The following is a 20,619-nucleotide window of genomic DNA, read 5'->3' as shown; positions in this document are numbered from 1 at the left end:
TTTGTGGCTAAATAATATCACAGTTTGTTTACCCATTCACCTGTTGAAGTATGTCTGGGGGTGGCTTCCAGTTTTTGTCAGTCGTGAATAAAGCGGGTATAAATGTTTATGTGCAGATTTTTGTGTGAACATAGCTTTCAACTCATTTGGGTAAATACCCAGGAGTGCATTTCCTGGGTTGTAGAGTAAGACTGTGTTTAGCTTTGTAAGAAACTGCTAAACTGTCTTTCAAAGTGGCTGTCCTATTTTATATTCCCACTAGCAATGAATGAGAATTCCTGTTGTGCTACATCCTTGCCAGCATTTAACATTGTCTGTGTTTTTGGATTTTAGCCATTCTAATCAATGTGTAGTTGTATCTCATTGTTTTAGTTTGCAATTTCCTGATTATATATGATGTCGAGCATCTTTTCGTGTGTTTATTTTACACCTTTACATCTTTTTTTAGAAGTTTCTGTTAAATATTTTGCTCACTTTTAGATGGGTTGTTCTTTTTTTATTGTTGAGGTTTTTTGTTTGTTTGTTTGTTTATTTTTGTTTTTGAGACGGAGTCTCGCTCTGTCCCCCTGGCTGGAGGGCAGTGGCGCGATCTCGGCTCACTGCAAGCTCCGCCTCCCGGGTTCCCGCCATTCTCCTCCCTCAGCCTCCTGAGTAGCGGGGACTACAGGCGCCGCAACCACGCCCGGCTAATTTTTTGTATTTTTAGTAGAGACGGGGTTTCACCGTGGTCTGGATCTCCTGACCTTGTGATCCGCCCGCCTCGGCCTCCCAAAGTGCTGGGATTACAGGCGTGAGCCACCGCGCCTGGCCTGTTGTTGAGTTTTAAGAATATTTTGTATATTTTTGATATGTCTTGTCAGATGTTTTGCAACTATCTCCTCCCACACTGTGATTTATCTTATTTTCTTAACAGTGTCTTTGACAGAGCAGAAAAATTTTAATTTTAATGAAGTCCAATTTAACAGTTCTTTTCTTGTATGGATTATGCTTTTGGTATATCTGTAAAAACTCATTACCCCTAGGTCACCCAGATATTCATCTGTATTACCTTCCAGAAGCGTATCATTTTTGCATTGTACATTTAGGTTTATGATCCATCTTGAGTTAATTTTTATGAAAGATCAGTGTCTAGATTCACATTTTTGCATGTGAGTGACCAGTCCTAGTACCATTTGCTGAAAGGACTACCCTTCCTCTATTGAATTGCCTTTGCTCTTTTGTAAAGATTGACTGGCTATATATATTTGACTATATAGGGTCTATTTCTAGGCTATCTATTCCATTAATCTATTTGTCTATTTTTTTTTTTTTTTTTTTTTGCAGTATCATGGTTTCTTAAAAATTGTTTATAGAAAGCTTTGAACTTGAATAGTGCAAGTCCTCTGACTTTGTTCTTCAGTATTGTGTTTGCTGTTCTGGATCTTTTGCACTTCTGTACAGAATTTAGAATCAATTTGTTGATATCCACAACACAACTTGTTGTGTTTTTATTAGTATTGCTTTGAATTTATATATCAAGTTGGGGAGAACTGACATCTTCAGAATATGAGTGAGTCTTCCTGTTTATGAACATGATGTATCTCTCCATATCATGATAAAGATTTTCTTTCATCAGATGTTTGTAGTTTTCCTCATTTGTATGTATTTTGTTATATTTATAGCTAAGTATTAGTATTTCTTTTTTGGCACTAATATAAATGGTATTGTGTTTAATTTCAAATTCCAGTTGCTCATTGCTGTTACAAAAGAAAGAAGCTGACTTTTGTAGATTAAATTTATATCCTGCAATTTTGCTATACTGATTTATTAAGGCCAGGAGTTTTTTCATTGATTATTCTGGATTTTCAATGTATAAGATCATGTCATATGTGAACAAAGATGGTTTTATATCTTTCTTTGCAATCTGTTTACCTTTTACTTCCTTTTCTTGTCTTATTGTATTAGCTAGGACTTTCAGTATGATGTTAAATAGAAGTGAGAGGAGACATCCTTGCTTTGTTCTCAGTCTTAAGATGAAAGCATCTAATTTCTCAGCAGTAAGTTTAATTTTAGCTGTAGTTTTATTTGTAGTTTTTTTTTTTTATCAAGTTGAGAAAGTTTCCATCTATTTCTAGCATTACTGTGAATTTTTATTATGAATTAGATTTTGCCAAATGGTTTTCTGTGTTTTATAATGTGATCATATGATGTTTCTTTTGTAGCTTATTAATGTGTTGGATTATGTTAATTGAGTTTTAAATGCTGAACCAGCCTTGTATACCTGGAATAAATCCCATTAAGTTGTGTATAAATCTTTTTCTATGCAACGCAAATCCATCAATTTGATGGATTTGATTTGCTAACGTTTTGTTGAGGATTTTTGTATCTATCTTTTTGAGAGATATTGATTCGTACTTTTTTTTCTTTTAATATTTTTATCTGGTTTTGTTATTAGGGTGATGCTGGTTTTATAGAATTAGTGGAATGTTCCTTTGCTTCTGTTTTCTAGGAGAGATTGTAGGGAATTGGTATTATTGCCCCTTTAAATGTTTGTAGAATTCACCAGTTAGCCCATCTAGGCCCACCCATCTAGGTTTTCTACTATGTGAGTTTAGATAATTTATTTTAGATCTTTCTCCTAATCAGATATATGTATTCAATGCTATAAATTTCCCTTTAAGCTCTACTTCTGCTGCATCCCACACATTTTTAGAAATTATATTTTCATTTTCATTAGTTTGAAATACTTTTTAAAATATACTTTTGAGTTTTTGGATCCATGTGTTATTTAGACATACATTGTTTAATTTCCAAAGATTTTGACTTTTGGTCATTAATTTCTAATTTAATTCCATTTTGGTCTGAGAACATACTTTATATGAGTTCTATTATTTTATATTTACTGAGGTATGTTTTTTGGCCCAGAATGTTTTCTGTCTTAGTGAATATACTGTGTGAGCTTGATAAGAATGTATATTCTGGCCGGGCGCGGTGGCTCAAGCCTATAATCCCAGCACTTTGGGAGGCCGAGACGGGCGGATCACGAGGTCAGGAGATCGAGACCATCCTGGCTAACACAGTGAAACCCCGTCTCTACTAAAAATACAAAAAATTAGCCGGGCGTGGTGGGGGGCGCCTGTAGTCCCAGCTACTCAGGAAGCTGAGGCAGGAGAATGGCATAAACCCGGGAGGCAGAGCTTGCAGTGAGCTGAGATCCAGTCACTGCACTCCAGCCTGGGCGACAGAGCCAGACTGTCTCAAAAAAAAAAAAAAAAAAAAAAAGAATGTATCTTCTGCTGTTGTTGGATGAAGTATTCTGTAAATGTCAGTTGAATTCATTGATTGGTGGTGCTGTCAATTCAACCATATTCTTACTGACTTTTTGCCTGCTGCATCTGTCAATTACTGATGGAAGTGTGTTTAAGTCTCCAGTTACAACAGTGGATTTGTCTATTTTTCCTTCCAGTTCTCTTAGGTTTTGCCTCATGTATTTTAACATTCTGTTGGTAGTACATACACACTAAAGATTATTATGTCTTCCTGAGGAATTGACCCCTTTATTTTTATTTAATATCCTTCTTTATTCCTGATGATTTTTCTGGTTCTAAGTCTGCTGTATTAGGCTTCTATAGAGGCACAGAACTAATAGGAGATACATTTATATTTATACTTATAGGGTAATTTATAAAGGAGTATTAAACTCACATGATCACAAGGTCCCACAATAGGCCATCTGCAAACTGAGGAGCAGGGAAGTCAGTCTGAGTCCCAAAGCTGAAGAACTTGAAGTTAGATGTTTGAAGGCAGGAAGCATCCAGCACGGGAGAAAGATGTAGGCTGGAAGGCTAAGCCAGTATAGTCTTTTCATGTTCTTCTGCCTGCTTTTATCCTAGCCACCTTGGCAGCTGATTAGAGATTGGGCCCACCCAGATTAAGGGTGGGCCTGCCTGTCCCAGCCCACTGGCTCAAATACTAATCTCCTTTGGCAACACCCTCACAGACAGGTCCAGGATAAATACTTTCTATCCTTCAGTACAATCAAAGTGACATTCAGTATTAACTATCACATCTGCTTTGTTTGATATTAATATAGCTACTCCGGCTTTCTTTTGATTTGTGTTCGCATGATATATCTTTCTTTGTCCCTTTACTTTTAATTTATCTGTGTCTTTATATTCAAAGTGGGTTTCCTATAGACATCATATAGTTGTCTTATTTTTTAAATCTACTCTGTCACTATCTTTTAATTGATATATTTAGACCATTAATATTTAAAGTGATTATTAGTGTATTTGGATTATTATCTGATGTATTCGTAACTGTTTTCTATTTGTTACGCTTGTTCTTTCTTATTTTTTTATCTTTTTTTTTTTTTGCCTTCTCTGATTTTAAATGAGCATTTTATATGACTCTGTTTTCTCTCCTTTCTTCGTATATCAATTCTTCTTTAGAAATTTTTAGTGGTTGATTTAGAGTTTACAGGGCAACAATTACAACTAGTCAAAGCTTACTTTCAAATAACACTATACTACTTCACAATTAGTGCAGGTACCTTATAATTATTCTCTCCTATCTCTTGCTGTAATTCATTTCACTTGTTCATAAGCTATAATAACTTAACACATGGTTATTTTGAACAAACGTTTTGCCAATTAAAGTAAAAAATAAGCTTTTATTTTACCTTCATTTATTTCCTCTCTGGCACAGTTCATTTCTTTATGCAGATCTGAGTAATAATACATATATTATTTTCCTTTGCTCTCAAGAGCTTTTTAAAAACATTTCTTGCAAGGTGGCTCTGCTGTTGATGTGCTGGTAAGGTGTGGGAGAATATGAGGCCTTTTATAATCTTATGACTAAATCTGTTTTTTATTTTTATTATTTACTTTCTTTCCAACCCAAATTTTATTTTAAGTTCAGGTAGTACATGGCAGGTTTCTTTCATGGGTAAATTGTGTGTCATGGGAGTTTGGTATACAGATAATTTTGTCACCTAGGTAATCAGCATAATAGGTAGTTTTTCAGTCCTCACTCTCCTCTTACCCTATACCCTTAGGTAGGCTCCATTGTCTTTTGTTCCCTTCTTTGTGTCCATGTGTACTCAGTGTTTTCCTTCTGCTTATAAATGAGGACATGCAGTGTCTAGTTTTCTATTCCTGTGTTAATTTGCTTAGCATAATGGCCTTCAGCTGCATCCATGTTGTGGCAAAGGACATGATCATTCTTTTTATGACTGTGTAGTATTCCATAGTGTGTATGTACCACACTTTCTTTATATAGTTTTCCACAGTGGCTGAACTGATTTACATTCCCACCAGCAGTGTATAAATGTTCCTTTATCTCTGAAACCTCGCCAACATCTATTGTTTTTTGATTTTTTAATAATAGTCATCCTGACTGGTACAAGGTGGTATCTTGCAGTTTTGATTTGGATTTACCTAATGATTAGTGTAAGTCTGTTTTTTTGTTTTTGTTTTTGTTTTGTTTTGTTTTGTTTTTTTGGGGGGGCTATTCCCTAGGATGTGACCTTCACCAGTATTTCTCAGAGTCCTATACCCTACTTAGGTGAGATAGGAAAGCTAGAGGAGGCTGGAGTGGTTATTTTTCTTCTCCCATGTTGATTAAGTTCTGGCAAAGTAGTTTCCCCTTCCCCTGCTGGAAAAAGGAGATTTTTCTGATATTCACTGTGAGAACATGGAGGGCTTATAGTAAAACTCTGCCCCAAGAAGATGTGATTCTCCGTATTCACTTCTGTTTCCAGTTGTTGGGCAGTGATTTGTCTTGTAACCTCAGGTCTCTGACGGATTAAAGAAAAGTTGTTGATTTTCAGATTGTTCAATTTTTTTCTTTTTTTTCCCCCCCTTGAGAAGACAGGAGTAAGGACCTCTAAGCTCTTAATATGTTGAGTGGAAACCTCTCTTTACTTTTTAAGAGCCTTCTAATAGCTACTGTCTTCTTTTTTTGGTCTATATTTTATAGCTATTTTCAATGGGAGAGCTACAGTTGAGTGTTCCTCCTCCATCTTATATGTACAGATGCTCCTTGACTTACAATGGGGTTATGTCCTGATAAGTCCATCATAAATTGAAATTATTGTAAGTCAGTAAGGCATTTAATACATCTAGTCTACTAAACATCATAGTTTACTCTAGCCTACCTTAGATGTGCTCAGAACACTTTTATTAGCCTACAATTGGGCAAGATCATCTAACACAAAGCCTATTTTATAATACAGTATTGAATATCTCATGTGAGATATCATACCTCATATCACTAGCTTGAGAAAAGTTCAAAATTTAAAAATTCGAAGTATGATTTCTACTGAATGCACAGTGCTTTTTCACCACTGTAAAGCTGAAAAACCCTGTTGAACCATTGTAAGTTGAGGACTGTCCACATTTTTTTGAAATACTGATTTTTGAAAAGCTGATTTGTTTCCTTTAATGATTATGTTTCTATTTAGGTTTTTGAATTATTTTGGTAAATTATTTTTTTTCTAGGAAATTGTCATTTTTTTCTAAGTTTTTAAGTTTACTGATGATAGTGTTTATCATATTAGTTTATCTGTTTCAAAATCTCATGCATATTTATGGTTTTGCTCTCTTTCCAATGCTTACACAATTTTGTAAGAGGATTGTTACCTTTTTTAAGAGAAATCTTAAATATCACCTGTTTTGTTTGTTTAGTTTTTATACTTAAAAATTTTATTTTGTAACTTTTAAATTTTAAATTTTAGAGAGTTTGCAAAAAAAGAGTGTTCCCATATTCTCTACTCAACTTCCCTAAATGGTAATATATTACAAAATAGCACATAATACCTTACATAGTTATCAACACCAGAAAATTAGCATTGATACAATACTATTAACCTATTTATATACTGCATTAAAATTTTGCCAGTTGTCCTACTAATGTCCTTTTTTGGTTCAAAATCCAAGATGACACAATATGTGTAGTTATCATTTCTCTGTAACTCCCTCTGGGAAAATTCTTCAATCTTTCTTTGTCTTTTATGAGCTTAGCACTCTTTTTTTTTTCTCTAAATTATTTATTGAAATATTTTCTTTATAGACTTTAAATACCTTAGTGTAAACAGAGCTTGAAATACAGAGGACAAACATTGTATAGAACCTAGAACACCCTATCAGTTCATTGAATCATGATTTCCCCCACCCAAGTCCCTGGATTCTTAATTTGTTGAATTGATCCTAGGCGTTTGTTGTCTCAGGATATTTTTCCTAAATCCTAATTGATTGACTAGTCTTATCTGAAGAATTCCTGCCCCCTACCCACAATCTGCGTAGGTTAATTATTCTTCTGTCTCTTAGAGAAAGTGAGACTAGGCTGCAAAGAACCCATACCTCTAAGGCTCTTTCTCTATTTTTTTTTTACCTTATTTTTGGGTGTTTAAATGGGATTAGAAGTGTCATCTGGCCCCCAAAAGTGACCACTCTTAAACTAAAGATATTTCCATAATAATCAAAGCATAGTAATTTTCTGGGAGACTTCTCACTTCGTCATATCCTTCCATACCCTCTCTAGCAGTTCTCTTGAACTTATTGCTGTGATTCTTCTTCCTATTGAAAAAAATATGTGTACTGCCACAATTTACGATAGAGTTCTGTTGTTAGTGGGATAAGGCCAACAACACCATATAGAATTCTGTCGCCCTTACTTCTTCATGCATGCAAATTAGTCTAAGTACTGTTAACTCCCTAGATGTCTCTATGCTTCCGGCAAAGAGATAGCTGGCAACATAGTTTTGTAATTTTTTGGACAAAACTCTTTTTCTTCTCAGGCCAACCTGATAGCTTCTCAGCTTGCCCTCTTTTAGAATCTTTGTCTTTGGTAGCCCATAAGGCTGCAGAATTTTTAAAACTGCATTTGTGTATACAGTGCAGTAGTGTTAAGTATATTCACATTGTTGTGCAGCAGATCTCCAGAACGTTCACATTTTGCAATACTGAAACTCTATATTCATTAAACAGTAATTCTCCATTTTCCTCTTTTCCCAGTGCCTGGAAACCAACATTCTACTTTTTTTGTTTCTATGAATTTAAGTACTCTAGATACCTCATAAATGTAGAATCATATGGTATTTGTCTTTTTGTGTGTGGTGTGGCTTATTTTACTTAGCCTAATGTCCTCAAGGTTCAATTATGTTGTAGCATGTGACATGATTTCCTTCTTTTTAAAGGTTGATTAATGTTCCATTCCGTGTATATGCCACCTTTTGTTTAATTATCTGTCCATGGCCATTTGGGTTGCTTCCACTTTTGGCTAATTGTCTGTAATGCTGCTATGACCATGGGTGTGCATATATGTATTTAATGATGCATCTTATAATCCAAGACATTTTAGATTTCTCCACCAGGCAGCAAAAGCATATACCATGTCCCTGTATGCGTGTGTGTGTTTCATCATTTAATTTCACTAGCTATAATGGGGCTTGGCTTACAGTAGAAAGTAATTGTTTTGTTAATTGATTACTTATTCTACTATAAAAAGACCCATGTGGTAACCAGAACAATCTCTTTGTTTATATGAAGCACCCACCTCTAAGAGCTTTCTAGTCTATTGATTTTAGATTTAGACCCTCCAATATAACCTGATGTGGAAGCTTATAGAGACTATTGTGTAGCTATCAAATGATAACTGTAGAGATTTTCAAGTATGTGTCAACACATGACTATGTTCACTTGAAATAATGTGAAAGGAAAATTCAGATTATAAAGTATTAGGGATATAATGATTGAAATCAGCAAGGAGTCAGGCCTTGGACTGGTTGGACATCTTTTTCTTTTTTCCGATGGTAACATAATCTGTTATTTATCTGTGTGAAACTCCCAATTTTCTTCTGTACTTTTTAGCTTATTACATTCTGTTGGGCTTAAAGATTTATTTGCTGCTGTGGTCACTTGCTTTTAGACAAGAGGCAAAAGTTTCTACTGACATCTACCTCAGGTAGCAAAGACACTTGCCTAGAGTAGGTACTGTTTTATGTGGGCCAAGGTTGGAACAGGGTATTTCTCCTTAGCCTTGGGAACCATACTAGTAAAATAGTTTGTCATAGGGTGGGAACAAAGGTTTTCTCACCACTTCTTCTATACCAAGACTTGACTCTGTCCCCTGTATATACTTTCTTAACTTTTCTTCTTAGAAGAAAGTAGGTCTAGCTAATCCACTCTTCCTGCAGTTTCCTTGGGACTATTGCATGGGTAAAAATGAAATAACATGAATGAAGATGAAATGATAATTTTAAGTACTATAAGTAAGTTTAGTTTCTTTGTTATTGTAAAGAAGTCTGGATTTACAATTTAATATTAGCTAGAATTTGAAATAATACTTTCTTCAACTGGCTAGTAGCATTACTGATATTAAAAACTTTAGAGAACGGTTAAAAAAATTGTATATGATTGGCTCAACTGTAATGTACAATTTATATATTTTATTAAATTTGTGACATATGTATATCTAAGGTGTGAATTATTGGAAAAAAGGGAACAGCTGATAGAATTAGAAAAAAGAAAAGGATAATATTAATGATAGGACACAGCATTTTAATAAATATATTTAATATATATAAATATATTGTATCTCAAGAATTTGATCCTGTTTTCAAGTCTGTTTATTACTGATTTTCAATTGTAAACAATACTAGTTCCACCTTTTTTCCTTTCTCTTTCTTTCAAACATCATCTGGACACTTAACACAGTGCCTGGCATATTCTAGCTTCTTGATAAATATTTTAGCTATTTGAATGAGTAAAGGAATGAATGAATGGAGAGTGAACAAATGAACGAATGACAAAGTTTTAGTCTTTTGCAGTACAAATAAATATACGTGTAAATTTCTCTTATTGAGATATGAAAACGGTAATCTTTTAATAATTTAGGTAATGTAGAGGAAAAGATTAATTCGTTTTAAAATGTGAACACTGGAGATTTTAAAAGTAGGGATTATACCATCTGAACTACAAATGGAAAATAAGAATTAAATGAAGTAAGGTTAACTTGAAATTGAAATGAATTTATGAGGTATGTATTCTTTAATGTAAAAGTAATTGATTGGTAGGTTCAGAAGATATTTTTAAAGACTTTATTCTCATTTTAACTTTGCTTATTCTAGAATTTTGTCAAGTATAAATTGTTTTGAACTTTCTACTTAAATTGAATCAATTTTTATTTCTGAATCATTGTGGAGTCTAATTTAGTGCAATTGAATCAATGGATTTTACTGTGTATTATATATTGGATTTAATGCCATATATGTATAAAATATTTTCCCCCACATTTTGGATTTATATGATTCATACTGCTATTGATTCTGTATTTAAATATTTGAATATGGTTTATGATAAAGTGTATCAGCTGTGATGTCAGGCAGTTTTGAGTTTCTATCTCTAATATATTTCCTCTTAGTGAGCAATTTATTCATTCAATGTCTCAAACTTCAGTAGCATCTTGTATAAAATGGAGATGATTTATTCCTACTACCATAAAAGGTTGTTGGGATGATATAATAAACTTACATATGTAAAGTGCTTTGCATAGTGTTTGGGATATGGTAGGTATTCAGTAATTGGGAATAACTATTTTTCTCCATTGTGTGTGTATGTGTGTGTTTTTTTTCCTGCAGCTTTCCCCACAAATAAACCAGAGAAAGATGCAAGACATGTAGTAAAAGTGGTAAGTGTTGCTCATAGATTTGTATTTCACATATATTTGACTTTTTCCTTTTCTGCTTTAAGAATATTTTGGCTGGGCGCAGTGGCTGACGCCTGTAATCCCAGCACTTTGGGAGGCCAAGGCGGGCGGATCACAAGTTCAGGAGATGGAGACCATTCTGGCTAACACGGTGAAACCCCGTCTCTACTAAAAATACAAAACAATTAGCCAGGCGTGGTGGTGGGCACCTGTAGTCCCAGCTACTCGGGAGGCTGAGGCAGGAGAATGGCGTGAACCCGGGAGACAGCTTGCAGCGAGGCGAGATGGTGACACTGCACTCCAGCCTGGGTGACGGAGTGAGACTCTGTCCCGCCCCCTCGCCACCCCCCAAAAAGAATGTTTTTCACCTTAATTTTTATAACTATTGCCTTATCAGTAAACCTAATGTTATGATCTATTTTCACGTTGTTAAAACATTGACACTGGAGAACCTTTGTTTTTCTGTATTGCCAACCGTACCCTGGTATGTTACCTATCTAGCTATTCTTTCTCTTTCCCTCTCAAATGTCCTCCCACCCTCTCCACCTCTTTAATCAAGATGGTAAGGTCCTTAAAGGCAAGCATAGGATTTTATTTCTTTTTGTGTCCCCTGTACCTAGTATAATGAATGAAATACAGTAGACCATTCAGTAAAGGTATCATGTGTGAGTGGATCACAAGGAGAGTTTGCTGTGTATCACCCGGATGTATATGTTGGTATACAGTGAGTGTCTGTGTATGTTTATGTATACAGTTCTCAGTGCTTTTAATAAGTGTTTTCTGTAAGAAAACTACTTTTATGTGTAAGACTGTATAGGGATAGTTGTACAATATGTTGTTTAAAAATTAGATTCTTCAAGTTTATTTAGTGTTTTCTGAGATTTTTAGTGGAAATCTGGTGCCTATGTTTTATAAAAAGTGATTCAAGTACTATTATATACTACATATATATGTTCATATTTTCACAGTTGAAATGACAATTCCCTCTTTAGGATTATTTTTTTCTAGTAAAATTAATTATTCTTTTTTTTATAGGAATATCAAGAAAATGGCCCGTTATTTTCAGAACTTAAATTTTATCAGAGAGTTGCAAAAAAAGACTATAGTAAGTAAAATTAGCAAATCAAGCTACTTCCATATATGTGCTTGCTAAAGTGAGTGTTGATATTTTGGTCTTTTTCTGGCCTTCTGGAAAATTCTTTTCAATAGAAATTTTATTGTAAAGTGATACAGTTAACTGTTACAACATATAAAAGCAAGACAGATGGTATACAAATCTTGACATGACATACATAATGGGTTATATATTTTAAGTCAAAGTTGTTTCTACTACTTTACATAAAATGTTAGGTTGTTAATCTAAGCTACCAAGAGTTCCCTAAGTGTAAAAGATAGTAGAATGAAATTATTTCTTTTACAGTAAACCATTTGGATAGGACGACTATAAGGAAAAAACATTAAAATGGGAAGCAGATAAATGTATTGAAAAAGGAACGATATTAGAATGGATTGGGGCAAGGTGTGTGAAAATGATTAAACTTTAAGATGTTTAAGAAAATGTTAGAAACTTGAATGTTGGAAAATTAATTGGAGCTGGATACCAAGTTTAAGAATGACCAGTTAGAAGATTTAAATGGGAAATGAATATGAGCAGAGAGGAAAAATAACAGCATTTCATACATGTGATATGGATGGGCTAAGAAAAACATTAAAGAAGTAGACAGGAGTAATGACTGTATAGTCAAGGTCCTTTACATCATGTTTAAGAGTAAGAATGATGGGTCTGGCCTCAATATTTAACTTAGTTTTTCTTAATAAAGTCTTCTAAACATTAAGACTGTAGTCTTTACTAATTGCTTAAACTATGTCAGAGTGACAAATAGAATCCATTCAACTTGATTGTTTTCAGTAGAGCTGTTTTAAACATAAAAACATAGGCTAGAGTCATGAAAAAATGATGAAGGTTAACTGATTATTTAAGTGGATTTGATTTTTTGTAAACTAATCAAAACCAGTTTTTGTATAAAATAATTTCAAAGTAGGATGGTTTTTCTGCCCAATTTGTTTTTTGTTTGTTTGTTTGTTTGTCCATTATAGTTTTAGATTTTGAAGTAATAGGGAAGAAAAAGCCATCTGTCTACTGATCTTTGGCAGTTAACATATGTTATGTTTAGAAATTTAGCTAGCATATAAGGTAATGAATTCTTTTTCTGAAACATTAATATATATGGTATCAATATACAAAGACTATGACTTGTTTTTATTGATTTAATTTAAAAATTTCTAATTTTTTGTTAATTATAGTGGTAACAGTTTGGGCCTATTAGAAAGAGATGTTTGATTGAAAAAAAAGTTATATTCTAGGAAGATCTAATTACTTTTTTGGTTAGCTAAATAAATTTGTAGAAAGGTAAGAAGTATCTTTTGAAATAACATGAATCTTTTTAAAAATAAATTTGTCTTTGTAGTCAAAAAGTGGATAGAACGCAAACAACTTGATTATTTGGGAATTCCTCTGTTTTATGGATCTGGTCTGACTGAATTCAAGGGAAAAAGGTAAAATGGAATTATTATAATCAAATATTTCTTTATAACTATTCCTTATGTGGTCTATGAGTTAACTGTTGCCATGTAACAAATTACCAAAACATATTGACCTATAACCACAAGCTTGTATTGTCTTAGTGTCTGTGGGTGAGGAGAATGCAAGTGGCTTATCTGGATGATTCTAGATCAGGATCTGTAATAAGGATATATAGTCAGCTGTCTGCTGGGTTACATTCATTTCAAGGCTCATCTGGGGAAGTATTTGTTTTCAAGCTTACTCATGTGGCTACTGGTAGGCCTAAGAAGATCTGCTTTTAATTTACTTATGTGATTGTTGGCAGGCCTTCTTACTTCCTGACCATGTGGGTCTTTGCATAAGCTACCTGAGTGTTATGAAAAAGAGCTGGCTTTCTCTAGAGCAATTAATGGGGGGAAGGGGAGAGAGCATGCACACAAGTGTACTCAAGAAGGAAGTCATCGTTTTTTGTAATCTAATCTTAAAAGGGATATTATCACTTCTGCTTTATTCTCTTTGCTAGAAGCTAGTCACTAGATAGATCCATGGGTCCTGAGAGAGGAGAATTAAGTTCTATCTCTGAAGAGAAGCACAACAAATAAGTTATAGAAATATCTTTAAAACCACCAAATATGGCTAGTCCTGTATATAATTTATTAATAGTGTTTGAAAAAAGAAAAAAAGTCTGTCATTTTTTATTTACCCTTTTGTGCCAGAGATTTTTATATACTTTATTTTTTGTCCTTTGAATAGCCTATTAAAATAGGTGATATTATTTTTATTTCATAGATGAGAAAATAAGCTCAGATGTCAGTACTTTGTTCAAATGGTCTGTAAATGGTTTAAATAAAAAAAATAAGCAAGCAGTAATCTTGAAGTAAAGGGCTGCCACTAGGGGACTGAATGACTGATTGAATCTTGGTACACCCATATTATGTCATATGTAGCCCATTAAGGAAGTCCATTAGAGCTATACTAGTTGCCTTAGAAGGATTTTGATATGAGATACTATTGAAAAAAGTAAGATGGAGAAAGTACTTATAATATGATCACATTTTTGTAAACCAAATTCTTAAATGTGTGTGTTTGTGTATGCATACATAAATATAGAATAGGGGCTGATGTGGATATATAAATGAAGGGAAGGAAAGAAGGTATGGAAGGTGCCAAACAGAACAGAAAAGGAAGAAGTGCACTTAATAAAAGACATGTTTATAAATGTATAGAAAAGGTAAACATGATCTTATCAAGAAACAAATATAAAATTCATGTGACTGGGCACGGTGGCTCAGGCCTGTAATCCCAGCACTTTGAGAGGCTGAGGCGGGCAGATCATGAGGTCAAGAGATCGAGACCATCCTGGCCGACATGGTGAAACCCCGTCTCTACTAAAAATACAAAAATTAGCTGGGTGTGGTGGTGCACACCTGTAGTCCCAGCTACTTGGGAGGCTGAGGCAGGAGAATCGCTTGAACCCGGGAGGTGGAGGTTGCAGTGAGCTGAGATTGTGCCACTGCACTCCAGCCTGGTGACAGAGTGAGAGTCTGTCTCAAAAAACAAAACAAAACAAAAACCAAAACCAAAAAAAAAAAAAAATCATGTGTGGACAGTAATTTGTTCAAGGCCATATGACAAGAAAGTCATGGAGTCAAAATGAATTGCATTCAGTACTTTCTAATTTAAAAAGATTTTTTCATTATATAAAACAGTGTGAATGGTTCAGTACAGCCTTCTCTTCTATAAAACCAGCTGCAAAGTAAATACTGAGCAGTTTCTGCAAAAGAATAGCAGAATTATGAATGTGCATTCATTCTCTAATGGGTTTATATTGCATTATACCTAGTTATTAGGTTGAGTGTGATTTTTCTTGTTTCAAATTAAATAGACAGCTTCAAGCATTACTTTCTCAGGATGATCTCTTTTTGATGCTTCTTTCTTACAGTTACAGATTTATGGTAATAGAAAGACTAGGAATAGATTTACAGAAGATCTCAGGCCAGAATGGTGCCTTTAAAAAGTCAACTGTCCTGCAATTAGGTATCCGAATGGTAAGAAAGAATTACTTATTTCACATGCTCCATTTCCAAATTATTTACTTCTTACAATATAGAAATCTTTTCCCTTTGTGGAATTATTAGAGAATGAAGGATTATTGCCCTAGAGACATCAGTTGTTAGGAGAAGAGGCTATTTTGGTGAAATTGATAACAATGGGCTCTGTAAGTGACAGAATGTGCTGTGTCTGGCACTGCAAACTCAATTAGGCTTTGGTTCTCCAGTCTGATCTTCTTTTTCCTCAGAGCTTTGTTTTACATACCAGAACAAGCTTTCATTGCTGTAAGAATAACCTTTCTTTTGTCAGTTATAACAGTGCAAATTATGGCAAAATATATTGTCAGCCATTTTAAACATGTGATGGTAGGGGGGTGCTATAAAGTTTTTATTATGAGTTTGGGATGGTGGCAATAATTAGTTGTGGCAATGAATAAAATATACTTTGCCAAATCAAAAGCAATGCACTCTCAGTAGCACTCAGGCACACGTTTGTTTATGCTACATATTTGTCTTATATGTTTGTATTTGGTTTAAGTCTCATTTTTTCACTTTCAGTAGCATGAAGCTGCTTATGCCAGATTGGGATGCAGCAAATACAATGCATTAATTTTCTCGTTTATCCATCCTCCAAGCCAGCAAATGTTTATTTAGTACTAAGTGTATGTAACATGCAAGGCTGAAGGGCTTTAGAGATGAAGCTAAGGAGTTTTCTATTACCATACAGAGGAAGAATACCTTTCCCTTTGCTCATGGACATGACATTTTGTTCTGAGATTCTCAAGGCTTGATTTATAATTATTTCTTAGGTGAGGAATTGCTGAATGGGCTTCAATATTATTTCACCATAGATCTCTGATTTTATGCTGTTTTTCCTCTTTGTGCAGTGCGGTTTGGCTACTGGGCTATCAGGAATTAGGCATAAGCATTTTTGAATCCTGATTTTCTTCCATCGGAACTTCAACTAAAATACTTGATTTTTGAGGATCATTTTACTTTTTTCTAGGATGAGCAACCAGAAGATGTGATATTTTAGAATAATCAGTAATTGTGAAATACATTGCTCTGTCATTGTTAATATGAAAAAAACCTACGTTATTCTATATTCAAAATGTTGGAATTGATCATGAGTTCTAAATAAATAGCAGTATAACCTTATTTTATCTATTTATTTTCACAGTTGGATGTACTGGAATATATACATGAAAATGAATATGTTCATGGTGATATAAAAGCAGCAAATCTACTTTTGGGTTACAAAAATCCAGACCGGGTAAATACATACCTTTGCTTTTAGTAAAGGTCTTTAATGTATGAAACTGAAACATTCAGAAAACAAACTTCTAACCCAGAAGAGTTTACAAATGAGGGCGTAACATGATGAATGTTGTAATTTATCTTACCTGCTTATCTAATTTAATCTTTGTACCAAACTAATGAATAATTAGGATGAGAAACTGAGAGTCAGAGGGGTTAAATAATATGTTAATGGGCACATAGTTAAGAAGTGGCTGAGCAGGAATTTGAATTTCTGAGCAAATATAGATAAACAAAGAAGCATCAAAATCCAGTGGGAGTAGAGATGGATTTATGTAGAGGTTAAAACACTGTCACATTAGTTCATCATTTCCTACTGTATAACCAATTAAGTTTTAAGCAGAGAGGCTGGGTGCGGTGGCTCATGCCTGTAATCCCAGCACTTTGGGAGGCCGAGGTGAGTGATCACCTGAGGTCAGAAGTTCGAGACCAGCCTGGCCATCATGGTGAAACTCCGTCTCTACTAAAAATACAAAAATTAGCCAGGTGTGGTGGTGGGTGCCTGTAATCCCAGCTACTCAGGAGGCTGAGGCAGGAGAATTGCTTGAACCCGGGAGGCGGAGGTTGCAGTGAGCTGAGATGGCGCCATTGCACTCCAGCCTGGGAAAGAGAGAAACTCCGTCTCAAAAAAAAAAAAAAAAAAAAAAAGGTTTTAAGCAGAGAAGCTTTTCTATGAAAACATTGTGTAATGATGAAAATACTCTGTTTGACTGTCCAATATGGTAGCCATTAGCAATATGCGGCTTAGTACTTGAAACGTGGTCAGTACAATACCAACTGCTAATGAGTATCTGGAGTAACAGGAACTCTCATTTGTTGCTCATGGGAATGCAAAATGATACAGCTACTTTGGAAGACAGTTGGGCAGTTTCTTAGAAAGGTAGACATTCTTAACATACCAAGCAGCAATTGTGCTCCTTAGTGTTTACCCAGATGAGTTGAAAACTTCCATCCACACGAAAACCTGAACAGGAATGCTTATAGTTGGTTTATTCATACTCATCAAAACATTGAAGTAACCAAGATGTCCTTGAACAGGTGAATGGATAAACTGATACATCCAAATTCATTGCTAAATAGAAATGAACTTTTGAGCTATGAAAAAACATGGAAGAAACCTAAATGTATTTTGCTATGTGAAAGAAGCCAATCTGAAAAGACTCATTACTATATAATTTCAACTATATGATATTCTGGAAAAGGCAAAACTATAGAGACAGTAAAAAGATCAATTTTTTACTATCTCCATGGGTTAGAAGGGAGAGGAAGGATGAATGAGTGAAGCACAGTGGATTTTTAGGTCAGTGAAACCATTCTGTATGCTACTATAATGGTGGATACATGTCATCATTTGGTCGTTAAGATCCATAGAATGGACAAGACCAAGAGTGAACGTAATGTAAACTGTGGCTTTTGGATGATAATGATTGTCATTGTAGGTTCGTTCATTCACTGTAAAAAATGTGCCACTCTAGTGAGAGATGTTGATAGTTGGAGAGGCATTGTGGGCTTGAGGTATATGGGAACTCGCTGTATTTTCCACTCAGTTCTACCTACATTGCTCACCTAAATCAAACCTAAAACTTCTGTAAAAAATATAGTCTGTTTAAAAAACATAGATTATATTTTTAAATATTAAAATATTAATATTTTTATATTAATATATTATATGAATTTTTATTTATTTTATATTATATTAATATGATTAATATAATGTTAAATATTTTATATTAATATATTTTTATATGAATTATATATTTATATGAATTTTTAACTTAATTTAAATTTAAATAACAATATACCTAGTTGTTACTACATTATCACATGTTTAAAGAGTTAAATGAGTCTATAAAAATTAGAAAAAATGTAATTGAATATTTAGTCTCTGCATGGGTTAAATTTCTGAATAAAAATAGAACAAAAATCTTAACTGAAAATATTGACAGCTTTAAAATTTTAAGATATCTGTATATTTAAAATTTCTTCAAAATGAAAGGTGAATGAGAAACTGGGAAATAGATTTATAACAAATATTTGAGAATATCTAGCCAGTACTAAAAAAATAAGAAGAAAAACACAAAATACCTTGTTAAAGCAGTGATCGAAAGGAATGAATAAATAGAACAGAGAAGAAATATGACTGTCCTAGAAACAGGAAAAAAGGCCACCTTTGCAAAAAATGAAAAGATAAGGGGACCAAAACAGCGAGACACCCTTTTTAAAGGACTTATCAAATTGGAGAGGTCTAAAATAATAGTCTGATAATATTGAGGCTGATAAAGGTACCAGCACTTTTAGAATGCCCTTTGGGAATTGAAATTAAATGGGTATAGGAAAATAAAGTTAGTGGAAGGGAAATTTGGCAATATCTGCATACTTTTTAAAGATTAGGTTTTTTGAGATATAATTTACAAACAGTAAATGTCACCCTTTAAAATGTGCAGTTTGGTATGTTTTGACAGATGTATATATCATGTAACCACAACTGCCACCAAGATGTAGAGCATTTCTTTCATTCCCAAAAGTTCTCTCATTCCTGTTAGTTCCCTTCTCCTGGCATTGCTCCCAGCCCCTGGAGATGATTTCTGTCCCTATATTTTTACATTTTCAGGAATGGTATGTAAGTGGAATTATAACGTATGTACTGTTGTATGTCTGTCTTCCTTCACTTAACATAATGCTTTTGAGATTTATCTTTGTAGGTCATTAGTAGTTTATTCCTTTTTATTGCTGAGTAGTATTCTACTGAAAACTGCGATGATCTCTGTTCACCTGTTGATGGCTATCTGGGTTGTTTTCAGTTTTTGACAATTATAAGTAAAGTTGCTATAAGCCAAGCATTCACATACAGGCTTTTGTGGAGACATATGTTTCATTTTCTTTTCAGTAAATAACTAGGAGTGGAATTTCTGGGTCATATGAAAGTGTGGAAACTTGGAAACTGCAAAGTTGTTTTCTGGAGTGATTGTGCCGTTATACATTCCCATCGGCAATGTGTGATATGTCATTTGCTCCACCTGGTTTCATTTTTTAAACTTAAAGCTCTCTTATTCATTAGAGTTTATTATAAGTGGTTTTCCAGTTGTTCCAACACTATTTATTTTAAAATATATCTTTGCTTCAGTAATATTAGTTGCTGCTTTTATTATATACTCAGTTTCCTCATGTACTTGGTTTTATTTCTGTACTTTCTGTTGAATCCCACTGATTTGTCTATTTATATAACAATACCAGCCATAAATACTGGTGCATTAATTTCTGAAGCTTTATAATGTAATTTAACATTGGATTGGACTAGTAGTTCCCTGTAGTTCTTCTTTTTCAGTGTTATCTTAGCTATTTATACTGGATTTTCTGTATTATTTTGTTTAGTTTCATATAAAAAGAATACTTGTTGGCATTTTCATTGAAATTGCATTAAGTTTTAAAATTAATTTGGGGTGACCTGACATTTTGATGATGTATAGTTGTTCATATAACAACAAAGAATGTTTTTGTTTTTCATCAATTTTGCATTAGGTCCTTAGGATTATTTTAAAGCTTTCCTCTTACTAGTTTTGCATATTTTTTATTATGTTTGTTTCAAAATATACCTTTTTGTTGATATTGTCAATGGATTTGTTCTATTATTTCTTATGATTTTTGTTTATATATATGAAAAATTTTATTTCCCTGCATTAATTTTCTATCCTGTTAATTTACGGCATTATTTTGTGGTTCGGAGTAGTTTTAGTAATGGTCTTTAGAGTTTTCTTAGAAAACTGTCATATGCAAGTAGATACAGTAGTTTTTCTTCTTTTACAGTTCTTGTATTTGATTTGTCTAATTGCATTGTCTAGTACATTCAATACAGTATTAAATAGTAAGAAAGGTAGTAATCATCTTTTACTCGTCCTAATCTTATTGGAAATGCCTGAAGTATAACCCTATTAAATGTGATGGTGGCTTTAGGACTAAGGTTTGTGTATATGTGTGTGAATATATGTGTGAATATGAGTGTGT

The 20,619-nt window shown here is 33.8% G+C and overlaps 1 protein-coding gene across 12 annotated transcripts in view; it reads left to right on the top strand.

Moving 5' to 3' along the window:
- The window catches only part of VRK2 (VRK serine/threonine kinase 2), a 112,974-nt gene that overhangs the window by 24,697 nt on the left and 67,658 nt on the right, over positions 1 to 20,619 (top strand). For 10 of the 12 annotated variants that reach the window (XR_012422357.1, XM_045369266.3, XM_045369268.3 and 7 more), the window contains 5 exons: positions 10,619 to 10,668; positions 11,722 to 11,791; positions 13,155 to 13,242; positions 15,192 to 15,297; positions 16,481 to 16,573. The exons of 1 other annotated variant lie outside the window; for it this stretch is intronic. Coding sequence is in view for 10 of the 11 variants with exons in the window: in XM_045369266.3 (XP_045225201.2) it covers positions 10,619 to 10,668; positions 11,722 to 11,791; positions 13,155 to 13,242; positions 15,192 to 15,297; positions 16,481 to 16,573 (407 nt within the window). In the remaining variant the exon portion in view is untranslated. The remainder of the gene's footprint in view (positions 1 to 10,618; positions 10,669 to 11,721; positions 11,792 to 13,154; positions 13,243 to 15,191; positions 15,298 to 16,480; positions 16,574 to 20,619) is intronic. One more of the 12 variants, XM_045369267.3, reaches the window with a different exon arrangement.

The sequence above is a fragment of the Macaca fascicularis genome, chromosome 13 (assembly GCF_037993035.2).
Source record: "Macaca fascicularis isolate 582-1 chromosome 13, T2T-MFA8v1.1".
Classification (NCBI taxonomy): domain Eukaryota; kingdom Metazoa; phylum Chordata; class Mammalia; order Primates; family Cercopithecidae; genus Macaca; species Macaca fascicularis.
Note: the sequence above shows the minus strand (reverse complement) of the source record. Positions and strands in the feature narration are given on the sequence as shown.